The sequence below is a fragment of the Panulirus ornatus genome, chromosome 5, assembly GCF_036320965.1.
Source record: "Panulirus ornatus isolate Po-2019 chromosome 5, ASM3632096v1, whole genome shotgun sequence".
Classification (NCBI taxonomy): Eukaryota; Metazoa; Arthropoda; class Malacostraca; order Decapoda; family Palinuridae; genus Panulirus; species Panulirus ornatus.
The window spans coordinates 14952589-14975806 of record NC_092228.1 but is presented as its reverse complement, the minus strand read 5'-3'; the positions used below and the strand labels follow the sequence as shown (position 1 = coordinate 14975806).

The window sequence follows — 23218 nt, the reverse complement described above, 5'->3', positions numbered from 1 at the left end:
TTAGAAGCAGTGAAAAGTTTTTATCGAAGATGTAAGGCATGTGTACGTGTAGGAGGAGAGGAAAGTGATTGGTTCTCAGTGAATGTAGGTTTGCGGCAGGGGTGTGTGATGTCTCCATGGTTGTTTCATTTGTTTATGGATGGGGTTGTTAGGGAGGTGAATATATATATATAGTAGTACATAACAGTTTTACAAAAACATAATCTTTTGAGGAGTACTTGTAAATTAGATTCAGAATAAAGAATGTTTCTAAAAGGCATAGAATGGGAGCCTGATTTTCAAGAGCTACAATCCAGACAGACTACAAAAACTAAGGTGTAATCCTACAATATTGCAGAGGCAGTAGCTGGTTGTGTGTAGAACTTCAACATCAAGGTACTGAGTTACAACACAAGATGCAGTAATGAAATTGATAGATCCTCTGAAAAATAAATGCTACATTTTTTAATTTTGTGAAGTTGGCAAGTTCGTTATTTGACTGTGTTATGCACTGAAGTCGTACTTTGGGTTTACTTGAGTCCCAGAAGATCATGAAATTGCAAAATCTCCATGGTTCCCATTGCATGTGGTCAGTCTCTGCCAATAAGATACCACAGTTGTATTATGTTGGAAAAATGATAGTAGTCTCTTTGATTTAAGCATGTCATAATACTGACACAAGCCTAGTAGTGACAAGTGAAAGGGAGGGATGGCTGCAGTGTATGTCGACAAACGCTGTAGACAAGCCATTAGTTACTGGGCATTAGAATGTCTGTATGAGTGGCATAACCATATTATCTGATGGTAAAATGTAGATTTACCAAAGGAACTCAAAGATGGACAAAGAAAATTATCTATTTGCTCTTAGATATCCATGTTCATTTCCCACAATTTATATCGATACTGCAAGTCACTGAAAATGAACAAGAAAACAGTTTGCATGTTAATTTACATGAGAAAAACACAACAGGAGGCTTGATTGGCCTATGACTGGGTTGCCTGGAAAAAAAAAATTCAGATTGAAAAGATAATGTAATTCGACTCATCATTTTTTTAAGCTACCACTAACTCCCTACTGCTGCACATTAGCCTTTCACTGTCCCTGTTACCGCTGTTGTATACGCAGTTTATTTCAAGCACTTACTTAAGAGTACACCTGAATTAATAAAATATTTATCTAAACGGGTTCTAATGGCTTTTATAGTCTTTTCACCACGTCTGATGGTAACTTATTCCAATGTTCAACACACCTATAGGCTAAGCTTTTTCTCACATGCGCACTACATCTTTTAGCTTTTTAGTTTTATTACATGTCCTGATAACCGTATTTTCTTACATTTCAAAAAGATGTTCGTGATTTCCTTTATCGAACTTGCTCAAAATTTTGAAAACTTGGATTAAATTGCCATGAAGTCTACATTTTTTAAGGGAGATCTAATCATTTTAGCCCTTCTTTGTATGTCAGATTTATAAAGATTGGTATCAATTTTGTTGCACAACTTTGTACTTGCTCTAATTTTTCTTCATATTTTTTTAAGTTTGGGGACCAAAACTGGATGTGTGGTCTTACTAAAGAATTATAAAGTGTGAGAATTGTATCTGGTACCTTGTAATCTATGTTCCTGGCTATGAGACCTAACATTTGGTTGTCTGTTTTACTTGCTGCTTGACTCTGTTTAGATTGTTGCTAATGACAACTCCGAGGTCCTTTTCTTCATTTACTTTAGTTAGAGAGATTCCAAACAGTTTGCAGTCGTAATGTATATCCTTTTCTCCTTCGTACTTGTCTACATTAAACTTCGTTTACCATATGTCTGACCACTCTGCTAGTAAGTCAGGATATCTTTGAATCATTTCGCAGTCCAGCAAATTTACAGCTCTACCTCCTAGTTTAGTATCTTCATCATAAATGGAGAACTTAGATATGAGACAAGAGTTCTTGTTCGTTAATGTGTATTATGAAAAGAATTGGGCCTAGGACCAACCCCTGTGGCACACTACTTGTTACGTCCAACCAGTCTGAAGCTTCAACATTTAATACTACACACTGCTTTCTTCCAGTAAGCTAGTCTGATCCATGTACAGAGTTCTTCACACATTCCATGTGCTTTGAGTTTATGTAAAAGTCTCTTGTGAGGTACTGTATCGAAAGTCTTTTGGAAATCTAAATATACTATATTATACTAATTTTGCATCCCAATTCTGATTAATAACATAATAAAATTCCAGCAAGTTCGTCAGGCTGGATCTTCTGTTAAGGAAACTGTGTTGGCTGTGTGATATAATTTTGTTCTAGAAACAATATACTTTTATCTCTCATTATTTTTTCCATCATTCTACCTAACACTGACCGTAAGGCTAATTGGACGGTAGTTCAAGGCACACTGTTTGTATCCTTTTTCGTATATAAAAGTAACATTTGCTAGTTTCCAGTCAGTTGGCACCAACCCATCTGTTAAAGATTTGTTGGATGTTTTTGTTATGGGAGCAAAGTTATCTGGGCCGTTGGATTTATTAGGATTTTTTATTTAGGTATTCAAGTACTTCAGAGCTCTTTATTTCTCTAACCTTCAACTCTTCATTGATTGTGGTATTCAAGATGTTTCTTCAGTTGTGAATCTGGAGTTGAAAGAATAATTTTGTATGGTAGCAATTTCCTTTTTGTCAGTAGTTAGTGTGTTATGTTTGTTTCATAATTGTCCAATTCCTTGTTTTACTGTCTTCCTTTGTCTTATATATTTGAAGAATTCCTTAGGATTATTCTTAACTTTCAAGGAAATTCTTTTTTCTTTTTTCTACCTCACATTTACTCTGTCTCATGACCTTACACTCTCTTTGGATTTTGATTCATTCCTGGTGACTTTCAACGGTTCCTATTTCTTTGAATTTCTTATACATTTTCTTCTTTTGGCGAATGTCCTTTTATTCTTGTATTCACTGTAATTCATGGAATTTGTTTATTTTCAATCTTCAGTAGTGTGTTTTTAGAATTATTCCACATTTCCTCAAATGTGTAAATGTCAAGAAGTTTTGTCCAATTGGTATTGCGAATTTTGTGTCTAATATTTTCAAAATTTGCTCGCCTAAATAGATCTCAGGCACCTTTACACTGCAATATGTATTCGTGAAATATTTTGAAATTTATTTCTTTTCATTTATATAGAACAAACTTTTTTTTACAGTTTTACCCAAAAAGATTTTCATAGAAACTTCTTTCACATTAACTTTAGATGCACTTTCATGGATTATTTTGAAAATAATCATTATCAAATATAAAGTATTCTATCAGTGAAAGTATAAACATACTTGACAGTGTTACCTCAACGAGATACCGAGATCCTCAGCCATGTTGGTCATAGTGAAATAACAGGAAAAAAGACCAGTATGTGATGGAACTCCAGTTATATTTTTTAGAAGATAGAGATGAATGTAGCAAAAGCGATAATACTGTTAACACAAAGTGTTGATCAAAACAAGATTTATCAGAACTGACATGTAACATACACATGATAGGATCATAGCTGATTATTTAAGCAATGTAGACAGTTCCTCTAAACATCCCTTGCAATCAAACTCTGGAACACTTCTTACTAGCATGATTTGAATATACGAAGAGCATCATGAATCTGTACGAGGTAAATGTGTCCATGCATAACTTGTATAGTTTAGTTCACAATAGCAAAAAACAGTATGTGAAACAATAACACAGATATTCTACTTGGCTTGTCCATATGACGTTTTATTTTCTCTTAATTGTTTCTGTTGTCGTCTTGGTCAGCTAGCAATTGTGGCCCTTAGTTGTGTTCATAATTATGGACTTTGTAGTGTAGCGGTAAGCATTCCTGACCGTGATGCATTTGCGGGCCGCCCAGGGTCGAGGGCCTAGGTCCGAATACTGGTAGCGGCAGTAGGTCTAGTCATCCCATCTGTTCATCCAACCCTTGGAAGCTGGTCGACAAAATGGGTATCAGGATCAGGCTAGCTAGGGTATACATGTATATCTAACATTGATGGATGGCCTTGACAAGGGCCTCTTTTCCCATGCCGACTCGGCAAACAAAACAAAACAAAGTTAACACATTCCTTAATAATTCCAAGGGACGATCACCCTAGATATAATCAAGACTGATAGGAAACCTTAGGGCGTGCATCAACTTTCCCATAATCTTATTCCCTTTAGTGTGGGTAGTCTGTGGGCTTCTCCTGAGCTCATTCCTCCTAATTCTGGTACCCATTCTTGATACATGTTGATGGACTTCTTCCATAAGGTCTCTGTGTTTCATGTGGGAAGACAAAGCTGGAGATTTACTTAAAACCCTACCAGCGGTTGATGAACGTGACACACATAAGATTTTAATTTCTTTTGTTTGAAAGCAGTTAACCTCTTATGGTGTGACTGTTTCGGGGTAGGTAAGGTATTTTTTGTCTGTTGTATCCCATTACCCAAACGCCATGTTCAGAGTCCAGTCTGTTCCATACACGATACAGTTTATTTGGATTAAACCTCCTGCTCTTGCACGTCCTAGTGGAAAGCTGCCTTTATTAATTTCTTTACCTCATACTTACGTTTGGTGTTCATTGACAAACACACTTAAAGCCGACTTACCGAGAATCTCCACTTGTTATTGGTTCTTGCGTTATGAATTTATTTTTAAGTATATGTGTGTTAAGGATAATACTTGTTGGTGTGAGTGTGTATGTGGCCATGTCTGTGATAGTTGTTAAGTTATAAGTTGATCATGTTCTGACCAAAAGAACTGTGGAAAACTGATGGCACCAATTGAGGTCTAAACGTTATATATCACGACAGTTGCATGCAGTAAGCTGTGCAGTACAAGTCTATATGGGAATCATGGTCACGTTAGGTATCTAATGAACCTTGAGATATCATTGATTTTCTCCTTAAACTGTTAAATCTTGCGACCAGTAGGTTGCAAAGATCAAACGGAGAAATTATATTGATTAACACCAAATTCGGGGTGCTCTAGCAGGATTACTGAATCAGTGAATTCTATCAAATGCTATTCCTATTTCCCTTAGTACATACATAACTTTTCCTCCTTTTTCTTCATAGTATGTAAGTTTTCGCCCTTTCCCTTATGTGCTTGGTAGGTCCCTCTTACATGCAGTTACCATCGAACTAGGAGTAACATGCTCCTGTAGAATCATGAGTTAATAACATTCGCAAAAGTTGCAGTTTTACCGTTGTGTTCGTACATCCTCACATTTACGATTCTCGTAGGTCCATTTTCGGTTTGGTTTATCGTACCTGCGTGATTGACGTTGGCAGGGGCCGTGACCGCTCTGATCACTGGCTCGGTGACAGGTGTGGCGATTTTGGTTGTAGGTGGGATGGTCCTGGGTGTGGGTGGGACGGTCTTCGCGGTTTTGCTTCCACCCATACAACCGTGAATACCTGTGGAAGGGGATGACCAACGCGATCACCCTGGGCGCAGCTCTTCACTGCTAACCATACACCAATGTGCTGTTCATAATTTAATGGTAAAAATGATGCTACAGCACTGAGGCTATATTGAACTATCCATTAACGGATGTTGGGTACAAGTAATAAGATACGGCATTTGGTGCATGGTTAGCAAGGTCGCTGACGGCTCCTCACGCTTGGAGACAGCAATCCATCCTTGGCTGTATTTGATATATATATATATATATATATATATATATATATATATATATATATATATATATATATATATATAATTACCAGCGTTTGAGATGGTAACACAAGACGGGAACACAGACGTACTGAACGCATTCCAAGTAAATGTATATTCACATCACAACGGAACATGAAAGTTGACGTCACACACGAATACATGGTTCACATCACAGTATATTACCACGCATCACAGACAAACGCAGTTTCTTGTGAAAAAAAAAAAACAAGGTAATACATCAAAGACGAATAAGGTATTTCGTAACGAACGAATATGACATAACACATTACAAACAGATACTGTCAGTCTTCAAAGACGAATCACATGTTCAGTTAACGAACATTAACACATACCACAAATAATTTAGAAAATACACATCACGAACTTTTAACATCACAAACGAGTATGGTGGTACAGATGACAAAGGGGTATGGTATTAACGCATCGCAAACGGGTAACTTAAGCCAAGTGGCAGTAATAGCTTTGGATATTGAGTGATTTCCTGTGAAATGGTAGTGTGCTGTTTAGATAACTGGATAAGTGGCGTAGCGTAAAGTGCAACACTGTATAATTAATGAAAAAAAAAGGCGAATGGTGAGGGTTATGAAGATCAGAAAAAAATTGTCTAACGTAAATTTACAGTAGGTGAAAGAAGGGGCGTATTGCTGGGGGCACGCGATGGGGCTATTTTGAACTTTCTTCAAGACACTTACGATGTTTTTAGTTATTCATACCCCTTTTGACCCCTCTAAAAGATTATATGTTAATTCATGCGTACTTTATAATTACAGTTCCGCGAGTGACCAGTGAAACCTTTTCCGTTTCACCCTCTTAAAACGATGACCCATATCTATAACGTAGAAATATTCTTTGCCAAAGGATACTAATGTGATTTATTAAACAACCCATTGATTATTGCAGTCAGGTTTTTAATGTTATGAAATCTCTATCTAAAGGCTGTTAGAAAAAGAAAATCCTCTGATCTCATAATACTTATTTTTAAGCATCCAATTCGCCCCAAAGGCTGGCGATAATTACCTTATTTTTCATATAAACTGGATGATAAGTGATTCTTAATTATCATACACAGACGTTCAGTAAATCAGCAGAACCCCTGAAAAGAGCAAAATTTACCCATAGCACGCGAAATTTACCTGAAACATCGGTATCTTCGTACAGATATAACCTTCAGTGTGACGTCAGTAGCCAAGTATGTGACGGAAATTCTTAGTTTTCATGAAAGTTTCAAGTACTATAAATTTAAGTAAAGGTAAATATCGCTGTAAGGGGATGGTAAGTGAGGTTTTCACAAATTTTGATGATATTCTACTAGTGTATCGCTGATAGGGGAGGTGAAGTGAGGTTTTCACAGATTCTGTTGATATCCTACATTTGTTTCATAAACTTTTAGGTCGATCCTACTATTTTATTGACCTTAACCCTGACCACTATCACTCTTACAAAAATATATTAATTGTTTCAAGTTACACGCTCCGTATTCCAAACCAAACTTACTCAATATCTAAAGCAATTGGCACCGCGCGGCTTAAAGTACTACCATACCCACAAACGAATAAGGCAATCCACATCACAAAATTACAGATCAAAGACAAATCTAGTAGATGACATCTCTGAAAGAACACGGTTACACCACAAGAAAATTATGATTACATTTGATAATTTCAATATTAACATTAATCCTTACCATATATATATATATATATATATATATATATATATATATATATATATATATATATATATATCCCAGGACTTATTTCTATGAAATAGTTCTCTTGTTACCCAGGACTCACTACAGGCTCCTGCAACCCAAGGCTGTGCTACTTCCAGTAGCAGGAAGATTTAGACTACTTTTTTGACGGGACTACTTCCAGTGATACAGCCTACCAGAAGTGAGTTTAACTGGCGACGTAACTTCAAGCAGGCGGAGTCCGGTAACACACACACACACACACACACACACACACACACACACACACATATATATATATATATATATATATATATATATATATATTACCGGACTCCGCCTGTACGAGGGTACTGTGGGAGCGAAAAATCACCTTTGACGAATCTGTATCACTAGCAGGAGTCTCGTCAAAGAACTTTTCACTCCACAGAGTCCATACTAAAAGCAGCGCTGCTTTGAAGCTGCAAGAGCTCCTGGAAAGAAATCCCGGGTTACATCAAGGTCCTTAAAGGGGAATTCTAGAGCGATTATATATATATATATATATATATATATATATATATATATATATATATATATATATATATATATATATATATATATATATATTCGTAAGAGTCCACGGGGAAAACGAAACAGGATAAGTCCCCAAGTGCACTTTCGTGTAATAATCACATCATCAGGGGAGACACAAGAGAGAAGAAATATAACAGTTAGTTGATATACAACGAAGGGACGTAGCTAGGATGCCATTTGGTAAACATGCGATTGTCCAAGAAAGACAACGAGCGTATCATACATGAACTTATTATTTTACAAATTTTATCAACAATAAAGTTATCCAATTTGTATAGACCATCACTAATATTAAGATTATAATTCTTTGTGTATTCGATAAAAGAAGATTCAATGATATTTCTCGTGGCAATAAAGTTAATAACTGAGATGGCATTACTCCAGTCAATACAGTGATCATAGCCTTTAACGTGATTAAACAAGGCATTTGATTCTTGTACCGTTCTTATACTATATTTATGTTGCTCAATTCTAACAGAGATCCTTACCAGTCTGCCCAACATAAAACTTATCACAATTTCTACGTGGCACTTCATAGATGCACCCAGGAAAATTTCTTGGTGAATTCCTGATTAAGGTATTCTTTGTAGTATTATTGTTGCCGAAGGCAACATTTACATTAAATGATGTAAGCACCATGGAAAGTAAAGTAAAATTATTATCAAAAGTGAGAACTAAAAGATTCTGGGTGTCAATGGGAGGTTTGGGCTCAACTCTTATAAAATGATTTCTTTGCTAACTTGAGGGATTTATCAGTGAAAGATCTAGGGTACTTTAAATTAGATCCAATGGAATTTATCTTCTCAGTCTCATCATAAGTATACTCTGGACTGCAAATACGTAATGCCCTAAGGAACATAAATTGAAATGATGATAATTTAACTATCATGTTGGGATAAGTAATAATGGATATATGAGCATAGGTATGTATATTTGCGTGTGTGGACGTATAAATATACATGTGTATGGGGGTGGGGTTGGGCCATTTCTTTCGTCTGTTTCCTTGCGCTACCTCGCAAACGCGGGAGACAGCGACAAAGCAAAAAAGAAAAAAAAAAAAAAAGCATACATTGGTAGGTTTTCTGTATATGCTAAACTTAAACTTGTTTCCTTGCCTATGGATGATGCAATCTAAAAATGGTAGCATACTAATAATATAATTTTCTACAGTAAATTTGATGGAAGGTACTAAATTGTTAAGTAAGGGGAGAAATATTTATAAATTTTCATTTGTTGGCCAAACACAAAAAAATCATCTACAACATACCTAAACCAAATTGCATTAGAAGGTAAGATATCTTTCAGTAATTTTGTTTCAAAAAATTCCATAGAAAGATTACTTAGTACAGGTGAAAGAGGGCTATCCCATTGCCATACCAAATTTTTGAGTATAATAATCTCCATTGAATTCAAATGCACAGTCATTTATACACAATTTTATCAGTTCATTGAAAACAGATTTTGAAACTGGTAAATGAATATCATCCAAGACATCAAATAAATATTCTAAAAGGTCATCAACTGGAACTTTTGTGAAAAGTGAGGAAACATCAAAGCTGACAAATTTGAAATCAAAATTAACATTGATATCGTTAAGCTTGTTGTTAGCTTTGATGTTTCCTCACTGTTCACAAAAGTTCCAGTTGATGACCTTTTAGAATATTTATTTGATGTCTCGGATGATATTCATTTACCTGTTTCAAAGTCTGTTTTCACTGAACTGATAAAATTATGTATAAAAGCCTGTGTATTTCAATTAAATGGAGATTATTATGCTCAAAAATTTGGTATGGCAATGGGTAACCCTCTTTCATTTGTACTAAGTAATCTTTATATGGAATTTTTTGAAACAAATTTACTAAAAGATATCTTACCTTCTAATGCAATTTGGTTTAGGTATGTAGATGATGTTCTTTGTGATTGGCCAACAAATGTAAATTTACAAATGTTTCTCCCCTTACTTAATTTAGTACCTTCCATCAGATTTACTGTAGAAAATGAAAATAATGGTATGCTACCACTTTTAGATTGCATGATCCATAGGCAAGGGAACAAGTTTAAGTTTAGCATATACAGAAAACCTACCGATGTATGCTCATATATCCATTATTACTCATTTCAACATGACAGAGTTAAATTATCATCATTTCAATCTATGTTCCTTAGGGCATTACGTATTTGCAGTCCAGAGTACATTGATGATGAGTTTGAGAAGATATATTCAATTGGATCTACGTTAAAGTACCCTAGATCATTCATTGATAAATCCCTTAAGTTAGCAAAGAAATCGTTTTATAGAGTTGAGCCCAAACCTCCCATTGACACCAAGAATCTTTTAGTTCTCCCTTTTAATAATGATTTTACTTTACTTCCCATGTTGCTTACATCCTTTAATGTAAATGTTGCCTTCAGCAACAGTAATAATACTACAAAGAATGTCTTAATCAGGACTTCACCAGAAAATTCTCCTGGGTGCATCTATAAAGTGCCATGCAGAAATTGTGATAAGGTTTATGTTGGGCAGACTGGTAAGGATCTTCCTGTTAGAATTAAGCAACATAAATATAGTATAAGAACGGAACAAGAATCAAATGCCTTGTTTAATCACATTAAAGACTATGATCATTGTATTGACTAGAGTAATGCCATCTCGGTTATTACCTCTATTACCACGAGAAATATAACTGAATCTTCTATTATCAAATACACAAAGAATTATAATTTTAATATTAGTGATGGTCTATGCAAATTGGATAACTTTATTGTTGATAAAATTTGTAAAATAATAAGTTCATGTATGATACGCTCGTTGTCTGTCTTGGACACTAGCTACGTCTCTTCGTTGTATATCAACTGACTATTATACTTCTGTTTTGTCTCCCCTGATGTGATTATTACACGAAAGTGCACTTGGGAACTTGTTTCATTTTCCCCGTGGACTCTTACGAATATACTTGATCACGCAAAATTGTGATCCTTTCCAATATATATATATATATATATATATATATATATATATATATATATATATATATATATATATATATATATATAACATAATCAAAAGAATGTGATTAATTCAAAATGTAGAAACTGACCCCAGAAAGTGACTGACAATTAATATGAAATGCTGTAAATCCCATGCCGTAGCATTATACAAGTACCGATTTTTAAACTTGCCTGCCACTGCACATAGCAGGATCAGCCACATAATCTTCCACTTCATGTTCCCTTCTACGATTGTTGCACTAACAGTAATTACTGTCCTTACGCCTGGTGTTTTCTTGTAATCTAGCTCAGCTCGTCCTCACTTTCGACATGTAACACTGCAGCGCTTGCTTGGAATTCTGATCTGCACCCAAACACACACAGCTCCTCCGTGGATGTGTGTTGGCTGTTGGTCCTTTGTTCATACTGACCCGCTGGGAGGTACAGCTTAGTCGTAGCGCTGTTTGACATTGTTTTCTGATTCGAAACTTCTGTATTATATTATAACGCTTATGTTATTGTTTATATAAGTTCGTTGATGAAAAGGCTTTGTCTATAGTAATTTTCTGCTCTTTGATCGTTATTAAAAAATGTGCAGCTCTATATGTGGAATTCCTTGGTATACTTGATTTATAAGATACTACAATAAACTTCTTATAGGCTAGAGGTCGAGGGATCCTAGCTGTATTGTAGAAGTGAGGTAAAGGCCATTTTACTCTGGTCTCGTGAACTTATAGCACGTTTTAGCTCTCCCGGGACAGTCATTTGTTTCGTGGCCATTCTTGCCATTCATCGATATATATTATCTAAATTTTTATTCAGAGGGCTTCATACGTCTTTTGATATGCGAATGAGAATCAAGCGTGAATGTATGGTATTAGAGTCATTTTGGATATATTTTGATATAGGGGTCCATTATATTAGCAGTTACAAAAATGTAGGAGAATGTGGGCAACTACTAACCAGCTTGAGTTTCCTTTCATTCTCCCTGTGGGCTGAGTCATTCCGGGCAGCTGTTATGATTTCAACGCAAGTGTTCGTAGTCTTATGGTATACTTACCTCTGGTACATTTGCATGTGCATGACACTAACAAGATGTTTTCCTTATGAGCTAAAGCAAACAATGAAATAAATTTTTTTTGAAGCAGAATGTCGACTGTGCCATGAAATCATTTAAAATGTGTGAGGACTGGTGACCTTGGGGGTTTCATCTGAGTCGGCGATTTCTACGAAAAATGCTTGTGAAGTTTTCATGATGACTTCTTTGTAACGCATAGATTTTAGAAAAGAAATATGGAACGATTTATTCTTTTGTTTTCACTAGATTTTCATATATCATCCGCTTCAGAAGGTGTGCAGATGAAGTTTCCTAATTTTTTTTTTTAAGTAGACTCGGTACAGTTTCATATTTACATAAAGTTATTGAAAAAACATTATGAGAGTTATTTTAGCGTTTTTGAATACGAGTCACCAAAAGAAATTTTTCCTCACATGAAGAAATTAAGGAAATTAGAATAAGCAATTCTTAGTGACAGGAATGATGATAAGCTACTAATGGTAGAGATAGCAGACATAATAAGTTGTTCTGATTACTGACTGATCGTACTGTTGTACTGCAATTACAAGTAATTTACGTAGAAAATTTTTGTCACCCCTGCGTCTGTTGTCTGTCTGAGGGGACACAGTTTTGACCGAAAGATAACACAAGAACAATAAGTACTGACAATTTTCATAATGGGGTACTGTCCCTCGGGGCGTGAGACGTTGACTCAGTTTCATATATTTGCATAGGATATTGTGTGTGTGTGTGTGTGTGTGTGTGTGATATTGGAAGATATGAGAAACTCGCATATGCTTTTGGCAAATATTATGGTACCTTTTAAAATTTTTCCCAATATATATAAGGCTGTGCATATTGTTCCATGTCGTACACACTCCAGCATACGTGGTATAAGAAACTTTTCGACAAAATCCTGTTCGCGTTTTACGGATCCCTTCGCAGTTCATGGCGGGATATCTGACAATGCAAGCGTGTCATGATAATAACAATAATAATAATAATATCCCTGGGGATTGGGGAGAAAAAATACTTCCTACGTGTTTCCTGGGTGTCGTAGAAGGCGACTACTAGGGGAGGGAGCGGCAGGCTGGAAATCCTCCCCTCTCGTTTTTTAATTTTCCAAAAGAGGAACAGGGAAGAGGGCCAAGTGAGGATATTCCCTCAAAGGCTCAGCCCTCTGTTCTTAACGCTACCTCGCTAATGCGAGAAATGGCGAATAGTATGGAAAAAAAATAGTGATAGCAGCAGTAGTAGTAGTAGTACTAATGAAAATAATGATAATAAATAACTAATAATAATAATAATAATATTATTATTATTATTATTATTATTATTATTATTATTATTCAAGTTAGATGATAGTGGCAGGTGTGGTGTGTTTGGGATGCTTTGGCATGAGGAGAGAATGAGTACGGTGAAAAGAGAATAGGCAATGAAAGCCTTACGTGAGATGATGTGTGGCAGAACGACAGTTGAAATTGCGTTTTTTTTTCCTTTGTTTAGGCCGGGGGAGGGGGGGGGGAGTGACGGTGTTGATGATCAGTTAGGCTACCCAAAGTATGTACGTCCCAAGATGAGTTGCATGAGAGCTTGAATTACAAAGGTATGATTTTATTCATTATTCCTAGTAAAGTTTATGGGTAGGTGGCGATGAAGTGATATACAGAGAACATTTGACTGGAGGTAACACAGTGTCATTAGGAGTGGTAGAGGATGTGTGAATCAAGCGTTTACCTTGAAAGATTTGCATGAAATATTGCTGGAGAAAATTTTTTTAGTTATATGTAGCATTTATGGATCTGGAGAAAGCATGTGAGAGGGTTGACAAAGAGGTCTTGTAGAAATTGCTGCTAATATAGAGGAAAGGCATGTTTACCAGGACAAAGGGGAGAAGTTAAGTAGTTCCTAGTGGAGGTGTTTTTGCGGCATGGTCCTTCAGTCTTTTTTATATTGGACGGGGCGTTGAGGAAGGTAAATGCAGCATGGGTCATAGGGCTAGGGGCAGCTCTTCAGTATGCTGTGGGTAGGGTAGGGAAGAATGGAGATGAATCGATCGCTCTTTGTATATGACATTGCTCTAGTGGCATACTTTACAGAGAAGCTCCAAAAGTGGGAAATCCACTCTGGAAGTGTGTGGAAAAGGACAGGCTACGAGATTCAGCAGGGGGGATGAAACAGGATGGCTAGTGTGCGTTTGAATGAGGAGCACCATGGTGTATTTGAAATGCATTAGGTATTACCTGGGAGTTGACGTGGCAGCGAATGGAAAAGTGGGGGCTGAATAAGGATGGGAGAGGAGATTGAGATTCTGAGTGCATTAACGAATGTGTGGGAGGTGAAGCCAGAACTGCGCATGTCTGAGGTTATAGTAATCCTTCGACAGTAGAGAAAGGAAGAATGTGGACGTCTTGGAAAATTAATGTATGAGGACGATATGTGGTGGGAGGCGAACTGATTATGTAAGGGATGACTGTGTTGGGGAAAGGGGTGTGGTAATAAGGGTAAGCTTACTGAAAAGGCTGACGGAGAGACTGACTAGAGAGGATATACGTATCAGAGGTGGAGGGAAGGAAAGAGGAGCGGGAAACACTTTTACAACTTGGCCCAGAGATTCGTTCTTCCGAGACTAATTAAGACCCAGTGATGTTCAACGGGGGGGAAACGTGCAACAATACAAAGGAATTCAGACAGCAATAGATTGCTGGGTTCCTTTAACGCTGTTTATGATGGTGGAAAATGTCAGAAACTCACATTCTCGTGTGTTAAAATGATCTGATTTTTTTTTTTTATGATTTACTTGATGGTATATGTGTTAGATAATGTAATTATATCTAACAGTCAGCGTTTATCATTAAAATTACATTGATGTCTGATGTCTAGGTATACTGAGGGAAGCAATACTATTTTAAACTGTTTCGGTGTTTCAGACGCCGAAGTAAGTCAAGCAGACAAAATGTGGTCCAACCTTGCCACTTTTTTTTTGTGGGAAGGGCATAGAAATTTTTTCCAGTGTTGTATATAGAGTGTGACGTTCAAAATTTTTTCGTATAGACTTCATATTGAGAGGATGGCTTTCAGTTGCTGTATTTCAGGTAAGGGAGGGTTTCAGATAATGACATGGGAGAGGAACCAGAGTGCGCTTCAGCATTATCAACCCTTTAATGAGAAAATAATAACGCGTGTTTAATTTACTCGTGTCACATCGATGAACCATAGTCCATTATGTGACGTGGTGATATGATGAAGATTGTACATTTAGATATCATCCTTTATGTAAGTGACGAAGAGTTAGGTCATCTGAACAGCTCAAGACCTCGATGTTCTCCCCGGTCAGCATTACTCTGTGTCCTGTAGATTATAAGAATTAGGTCTAAGGCGGCAACGTATACCGAACTGTATTCCGTGAGCATTCTAGTGGGTCGGTCAGTGTTTGAGCGTCAGCCAACCCGCCACTGACACGGTTCCTTTATTTGTATGTCGAGATGGTATCTTGTAGCCGCAGGTGTACGTGGTAATATATGCACATGACGTAATAAAGTGTCCGTGTTCGTTTTGCTGGTCGACCTTCCACGACACAGGTCTAGTCCCTCTTTTGGCGATCTTTTCTGACAGCGGTAAGTGCGTCTTCCATCGACCCGGTTAACACCCCACCCGCGTCTTGAGATGGCTTTCCAAAGGATTCACCCCCTCCCCCTCCCCTTTTTTTTTTCTCCTCGGGTTCTTTATAACGACGATTCTCCGACTTTCCAGCTTGACCGGACGTGATATAACACCCTGCGAATAATCAAAGCAGAAGCAGTAGTAGACGATATGTGTGAGCTTGTCAAGTGTTTTATCTTCGTTCTGTCGGATGTCTCAGTGTGTGTGTGTGTGTGTGTGTGTGTGTCCCTTGGTCGTTGTTTGTCGGGACATCTGGCTTGGAATGGATGTTGGAGGCAAAGTGGTAAGGGTGGGAGAGGAGGGCGTGAAGATCCGTGTCTTCAACGAGTGCAGAGGTAATAGTACAGTGAGTTTGACGTCTCGGCCGTGTTTGGCTGCCTACCTGGCACTCCCTCTGTAGCAGACGCTTGGTCTTACCCTACTGCTGCCCATCAGATTAATCAAGTGCTGCTCAATCCTAGCATCTGCCGAAGATAGTTCTAGCTTCATCACAAGCTAGAACTTGTGGTGTGTCGCGTCCTTCGTGGTTGGCGCGCACGTCCTGTCGCTATTTAAAGGTCTTCCACTAATTTCCTTTTCTGATAAGAGGGGGTAAACATCAGTGACATATCTTACTACGTATAAGATAAACGCTTCAGGACTTGTGGAACACCGTGTCAACTGTGAAAACTCTTTGAGTCCCGTCTTAAATAACTGCATGTTGTACGTATTTTCCCTGTGGTTTCGTTTATATGGAGGGGGTAAACATCAGTGACATATCTTACTACGTATAAGATAAACGCTTCAGGACTTGTGGAACACCGTGTCAACTGTGAAAACTCTTTGAGTCCCGTCTTAAATAATTGCATGTTGTACGTATTTTCCCTGTGGTTTCGTTTATATGGAGCATATCTGAAAATTATTTGACGTTCGCTTTCATTATAACTCGATTTTCTCAGCGACTTACGTTGTTTACCTCGGAGTATATTATCGAAAGAGAATGAAAATGGGTTTGCTCTCCATTTTTGCTGGTACGTAATAACTCGTACACTGATGATGGATCGTGCGATTTGGGGACGTTCTTTCCAGGTGACGTGATGAAGGCGGTACCTCCTACCAGTGACTCAGGACCGGGGTCTGCCTGGGAGGCAAGTTACCCACACCACCTCCAATAATAACAACGAATACCTCACGGGAGCCGGTCTCACGTGGGAGTTGTGTTGGATGACGAAAATTCAACAGATCCTTAGACCATATGCGAATGACGAACTTGTGAATATCCTCTGAAATATGTGATGTATCTCACTCGCACAATACACGTCTTTTGTTTGATGGTTTCTGATACTTTAGTATTATTTGTTCCATTTATTTTTCATGTGGGGATACATGTTATGGCTGATGTGTAATGGTGTCAACATTTATAGAGAAGTATTTTGTGACCAAAATTGGACAGGGCAGTAGAGTCGAAACCTCGCTTTGAAATATTTAGGATTTGGGGGATATTACTCGATATGTGTAAGTATCTTACACATATCGAGTAATATCCCCCAAATCCCAAATATTTCAAAGCGAGGTTTCGACTCTACTGCCCTGTCCAATTTTGTTTAATGAGATCTGGTCTAGGTTGGATTACACTGCACCTGGTCCAGTGTGCGATCCTTCATTATTTGCGGGTAAAGTGTGTGTGTGTGTGTGTGTGTGTGTGTGTGTGTGTGTGTGTGTGTGGAGGCATTTTAGAATTCAGGGACTGTTGAAAGGGTAATGTTTTAGAAAACTGATACCATTGTGTATACTGTGTGTACCGTTTTGTTTCCGTAAAAATTTCATTGAGTTATTTTCTTTGCATTACCGTATTCTGCACTTTGTGATGTTTCAAACTTTTATAGTAAAAGTTGGTATTGAACTATTTGCCACACGAGCGTCCATCTGTCAGTGTAGTGTAATATCTAACCATCTAGAAACCTAGGACACCTTTTTTTTTTTTACTACATCGTATAACGATTTATAAATGATAAATAAGTAATGAACGAAAAACTAGCATAGTCATCAATTCTAGTACAATTTTCTCCTTAAGTGCGTTGCGTCTCCAGCAGTGACAGAAACTGAGAAAGTAAGAGAGAGAGAGAGAGAGAGAGAGAGAGAGAGAGAGAGAGAGAGAGAGAGAGAGAGAGAGAGAGATTATTACTTATTTTCTTGTCTCTCGGTTGTGTGTAAACGTCCCAAGTACAGGAGGAGGCTGGTGCACCGGCAGGAGGGTGTGTGTGTGGTGTACTGATAAGTGACAAACGCGTTATCACTCGTAGCTGCCCCAGCGTCCGGCCAGGGTCGTGGTAGGCACACGGCTTTGTCTATCACCACCCGAATACTGGAGGCTGCTGCGTATCACCACAGGGGTTTCCCGCGAGAAAACGTGACAGGTTACAGGCAGGATCCCACAGCACAGAGGAGCCAAGGATGAGAATAAATCCAGCGTGTGATGTAATACAAAGTATCCCATGACAATAAGTCTATATATATCTAGGTTTACTGAAACTTTGCAACCCCTTACCTGCCTTCTTTAAGTAGTTTCTTGTTAACCCTTCATAGTTTTCTCTCGTATGCTTCATCCTGGTTTGTGTAGTCTCTTTGAAAGTAATTCTTTCAATATGTATTCATTTATAAATACTAAATCAGGTCTGTCCCTAACTAATCCGGTTCGCAGCAGGGTCTTGCACTGGCGCAAACAGAATCAAGAGTTTGGAAACTGCTAATTGAAAATATGCGGCTCCAGTATTAAGGTTAGAATACGACTCGACCAAACTATATTCATGAACAGCGAGTAGGATAAGGTTTCTCGGAAGTTATATATATATATATATATATATATATATATATATATATATATATATATATATATATTTATATATATTATCCCTGGGGATACGGGAGAAAGAATACTTCCCACGTATTCCCTGCGTGTCGTAGAAGGCGACTTAAAGGGGAGGGAGCGGGGGGCTGGAAATCCTCCCCTCTCGTTTTTTTCTTTTAATTTTCCAAAAGAAGGAACAGAGAAGGGGGCCGGGTGAGGATATTCCCTCAAAGGCCCAGTCCTCTGTTCTTAACGCTACCTCGCTATCGCGGGAAATGGCGAATAGTGTGAAATATATATATATATATATATATATATATATATATATATATATATATATATATATATATATATATATTCTTTTAAACTATTCGCCATTTCCCGCGTTAGCGAGGTAGCGTTAAGAACAGAGGACTGGACCTTTTTTGGATATCCTCACCTGGCCCCACTCTGTTACTTCTTTTGGAAAATTAAAAAAAAACGAGAGGGGAGGAATTCCAGCCCCCCGCTCCCTCCCCTTTTAGTCGCCTTCTACGACACGCAGGGAATACGTGGGAAGTATTCTTAATCCCCTATCCCCAGGGATAAATATATATATAAATATATATATATAATACTGTTTTTTTTTTTTTTTCCAAAAGAAGGAACAGAGAAGAGGTCCAGGTGAGGATATTCCCTCAAAGGCCCAGTCCTCTGTTCTTAACGCTACCTCGCTATCGCGGGAAATAGCGAATAGTATGAAAAAAAAAAAAAAAAAAAAAAAATATATATATATATATATATATATATATATATATATATATATATATATATATATATATATATATATATATATATATATTATAAAAAATGTTATATAGTTGCGAGGCGTGGGCTATAGATCGAGTTGTGCGGAGGAGGGTGGATGTGCTGCAAATGAGATGTTTGAGGACAATATGTGGTGTGAGGTGATTTGATCGAGTAAGTAATGAAAGGGTAAGAGAGATGTGTGGTAGTAAAAAGAGTGTGGTTGAGAGAGCAGAGGAGGGTGTTTTGAAATGGTTTGGTCACATGGAGAGAATGAGTGAGGAAAGATTGACAAAGAGGATATATGTGTCAGAGGTGGAGGGAACGAGAAGTGGGAGACCAAATTGGAGGTGGAAAGATGGAGCGAAAAAGATTTTGAGTGATCGGGGCGTAAACATGCAGGAGGGTGAAAGGCGTGCAAGGAATAGAGTGAATTGGAACGATGTGGTATACCGGGGTCGACGTGCTGTCAATGGATTGAACCAGGGCATGTGAAGCGTCTGGGGTAAACCATGAAAAGTTTTGTGGGGCCTGGATGTGGAGAGCTGTGGTATCGGTGCATTATAATGACAGCTAGAGACTGAGTGTGAAGGAATATGGCCTTTGTTGTCTTTTCCTGGCGCTACCTTGCGCACATGCGGGGGGACGGGGTTTTTCATTTCAAGTGAGGCGGGGTGGCGACGGGAATGAATAACTACACTCAGTATGAATTATGTACATGTGTATATATGTATATGTCTGTGTATATATATATATATGTATAAGTTGAGTTGTATAGGTATGTATATGTGCGTGTGTGGACGTTTATGTATATACATGTGTATGTGGGTGGGTTGGGCCATTTTTTCGTCTGTTTCCTTGCGCTACCTCGCTAACGCGGGATATAGCGACAAAGTATAATAAATATTTAATATAAATATTATAATGGCGCCACGTAGTATATATATATATATATATATATATATATATATATATATATATTTATTTTTTTTTTTTTTTTTTTTTTCTTTGTCGCTGTCTCCCGCGTTTGCGAGGTAGCGCAAGGAAACAGACGAAAGAAATGGCCCAACCCACACCCCATACACATGTATATACATACACGTCCACACACGCAAATATACATACCTATACATCTCAATGTACACATATATACACATGTACATAATTCATACTGTCTGGAAGTCGAGAACATTATCTCGGAAAGCAAAAATGGGTATGTTTGAAGGAATAGTGGTTCCAACAATGTTGTATGGTTGCGAGGCGTGGGCTATGGATAGAGTTGTGCGCAGGAGGATGGATGTGCTGGAAATGAGATGTTTGAGGACAATGTGTGGTGTGAGGTGGTTTGATCGAGTGAGTAACGTAAGGGTAAGAGAGATGTGTGGAAATAAAAAGAGCGTGGTTGAGAGAGCAGAAGAGGGTGTTTTGAAGTGGTTTGGGCATATGGAGAGGATGAGTGAGGAAAGATTGACCAAGAGGATATATGTGTCGGAGGTGGAGGGAACAAGGAGAAGAGGGAGACCAAATTGGAGGTGGAAAGATGGAGTGAAAAAGATTTTGTGTGATCGGGGCCTGAACATGCAGGAGGGTGAAAGGAGGGCAAGGAATAGAGTGAATTGGAGCGAGGTGGTATACCGGGGTTGACGTGCTGTCAGTGGATTGAATCAAGGCATGTGAAGCGTCTGGGGTAAGCCATGGAAAGCTGTGTAGGTATGTATATTTGCGTGTGTGGACGTATGTATATACATGTGTATGGGGGGGGTTGGGCCATTTCTTTCGTCTGTTTCCTTGCGCTACCTCGCAAACGCGGGAGACAGCGACAAAGTATAATAAAAAAATAAAAAATAAAAAATATATATATATATATATATATATATATATATATATATATATATATATGATTCAGTCGTGTTTTCGTACACAACATTCACGTATCATTTGGGTGCTTCTCTTTCGTTACTGTCTTGTTACCATGTGGAATCATGTTCATGTAGGTGTCTGAATATTCAAGGTTACCAAAGCGGCTTGCAGGGGATTTTCGTACGCAGTGTTTGCACTGTAGAAGGTAACTGTGCGTGGAGACAAGACTCAACTGCGATGACATGTCCGTAACTGTGATGTCGGTGAACAACGTAACATGACATAGAATCTTCCTCTTGCACACACGTCAGGAGGCTGGTCCTCCTCCCTCAGGAGGCTGGTCCTCCTCCTTTCCTTGCCTGAGGATCAAAGTTTGTCTGTTCACTTCAGTTGTGGATGACGTCCCACTGACGTATGCGAATCTGTCCGCTTATTTTGTTTTTTCTTTTCGTGGTTAACTCTGGCAGATGATGCACCATCCTGATTATTCACTCATTATTATTCTTCTCGGATATTTGATCTGGTTCTTCACATTACTTTATAAGGTTATGTAGTAATGAAGGAGACTCCGTCGGTCACGGTGTTCCTTAGGGTATATATATATATCTTGCAATGTTATGGACGTGGATAGTTTTTCTCATATAAAGGATTCGTCCGGGTCCTCCTCCGTCTTCCCCATAGTTTTTGTGCAACACTTTGATAATACATCAAGCGGGCCACAATCCTTGCTGAATTTGATTCCCAGTACACCCGTAATGTCTGGCTAGCTCTCACCTACACGGTTCTTCAGTCAAGTTTCATACCGTTTCCCATCATTTGAATATTATTTCCCTCGCCTCCTCTTAAATGGCCCTATTTCATGTCCTCCATTTTTTTTTTTTTTACTTTTACCTTACCTCTTTCCACTTCGCGTAACATGTCTCAATCTCATTGGTTCTTGTCCTTCTTAGAGCCTCCGATCCTGTTACGGTCTTTTAGGTACCTAGCTCTCTTAATTTACTCTATGAATTAAACCTTTCCTGCTTATGACTCATTATTTTGACCATTCCTGTTTGCACTATGTGGCTTACAGTGCCATAACTCCTCCTCCAGTTTATCAACACACACTTCTGTATCAAACTATCCACCAATCCTTCACTTTAATGGTTTCTTCTTGCTTTTTGTTGTTGTTGTTATTGTTGTTGTTCCTCTAAACTGCTTGTCATTCTGGTATATATCTATGTATTTATTAATCTGGTCTCTTAACTACCATCCTGGTCCAACTGATTATTCTGCTATTGTGATAGGCTATGTTGTCATTCGCGAAAGCTAATGGAGTGACGCGGTCTCTGCCTTACTCGAGAGCTCACGGTTACACTTCACTTGGGGCTCTCTAGATGGCGAAAATACTGGTGTTTATAACGATTACAGTTCACCGGCGCACACCCATGTAGTGCACGCAACCATAGTTAATGTATTCCTACCCAGATGGTGAGAGTGATCACTGATCTTTGCTCAGACCTGGGAATGTTGTACGCAGGATCAGTAGACCTTATGAGATGTGCATACTGGCCATGATCCACACTTCATCTCTGGGCATAAAGTTGTCCTTATTTCTCCAGCCGTCATGTATTTCCGCCCTCTCCCTCCTGCAGGAGCTGTTAGAGACCACGTCTTTGCCTTCCAAGTCCAGCAGCCCCTCTAAGGGCTTCGGGCATCACTTCTTCGGAAGAAGCTCTTCCAGAAGCACCGTCACAGGACCCTACAATATCTCATACCTCCCAAGGACAACGACACGGGATCGGGCAACGCCTTATATCCCCGATATCAATATCAGTGAGGCCCAACAACGCCTCCCTACTACTACAGCTGCACCTAAGGGTCTCGGCAATGCCTCATCCCTGGTAACGGCAGCACGGGACCCGACAACGCTTTGTCCCTACGACAGCAGCATTGGCTCCAGCGATGCTTCATCTCCCCTAATAGGCAGTAGCACGGAATCCGGTAACGTCTCACCCCTATTGCTGAAAAACCACGGATACCCTGCTTCACACATCTCTTCCCTGCACCAGTTGTGAGCTACGACAGTCTTAGCATCTTCACACTCCTGTCCA

The 23218-nt window shown here is 38.5% G+C and overlaps 1 protein-coding gene across 7 annotated transcripts in view; it reads right to left on the bottom strand.

The window, feature by feature from the left end:
• The window catches only part of LOC139748588 (endoribonuclease Arlr-like), a 45435-nt gene that overhangs the window by 15585 nt on the left and 6632 nt on the right, over nucleotides 1–23218 (bottom strand). For 2 of the 7 annotated variants that reach the window (XM_071661694.1, XM_071661695.1), the window contains exon 2: nucleotides 18180–18374. The exons of 1 other annotated variant lie outside the window; for it this stretch is intronic. In XM_071661694.1, coding sequence (XP_071517795.1) covers nucleotides 18180–18237 — 58 coding nt within the window. In that variant the 5' untranslated portion in view covers nucleotides 18238–18374. Of the gene's footprint in view, nucleotides 1–5248; nucleotides 5396–11124; nucleotides 11504–18179; nucleotides 18375–23218 lie in introns of those variants that run through there. 4 more of the 7 variants (XM_071661697.1, XM_071661698.1, XM_071661693.1 and 1 more) reach the window with 3 other exon arrangements.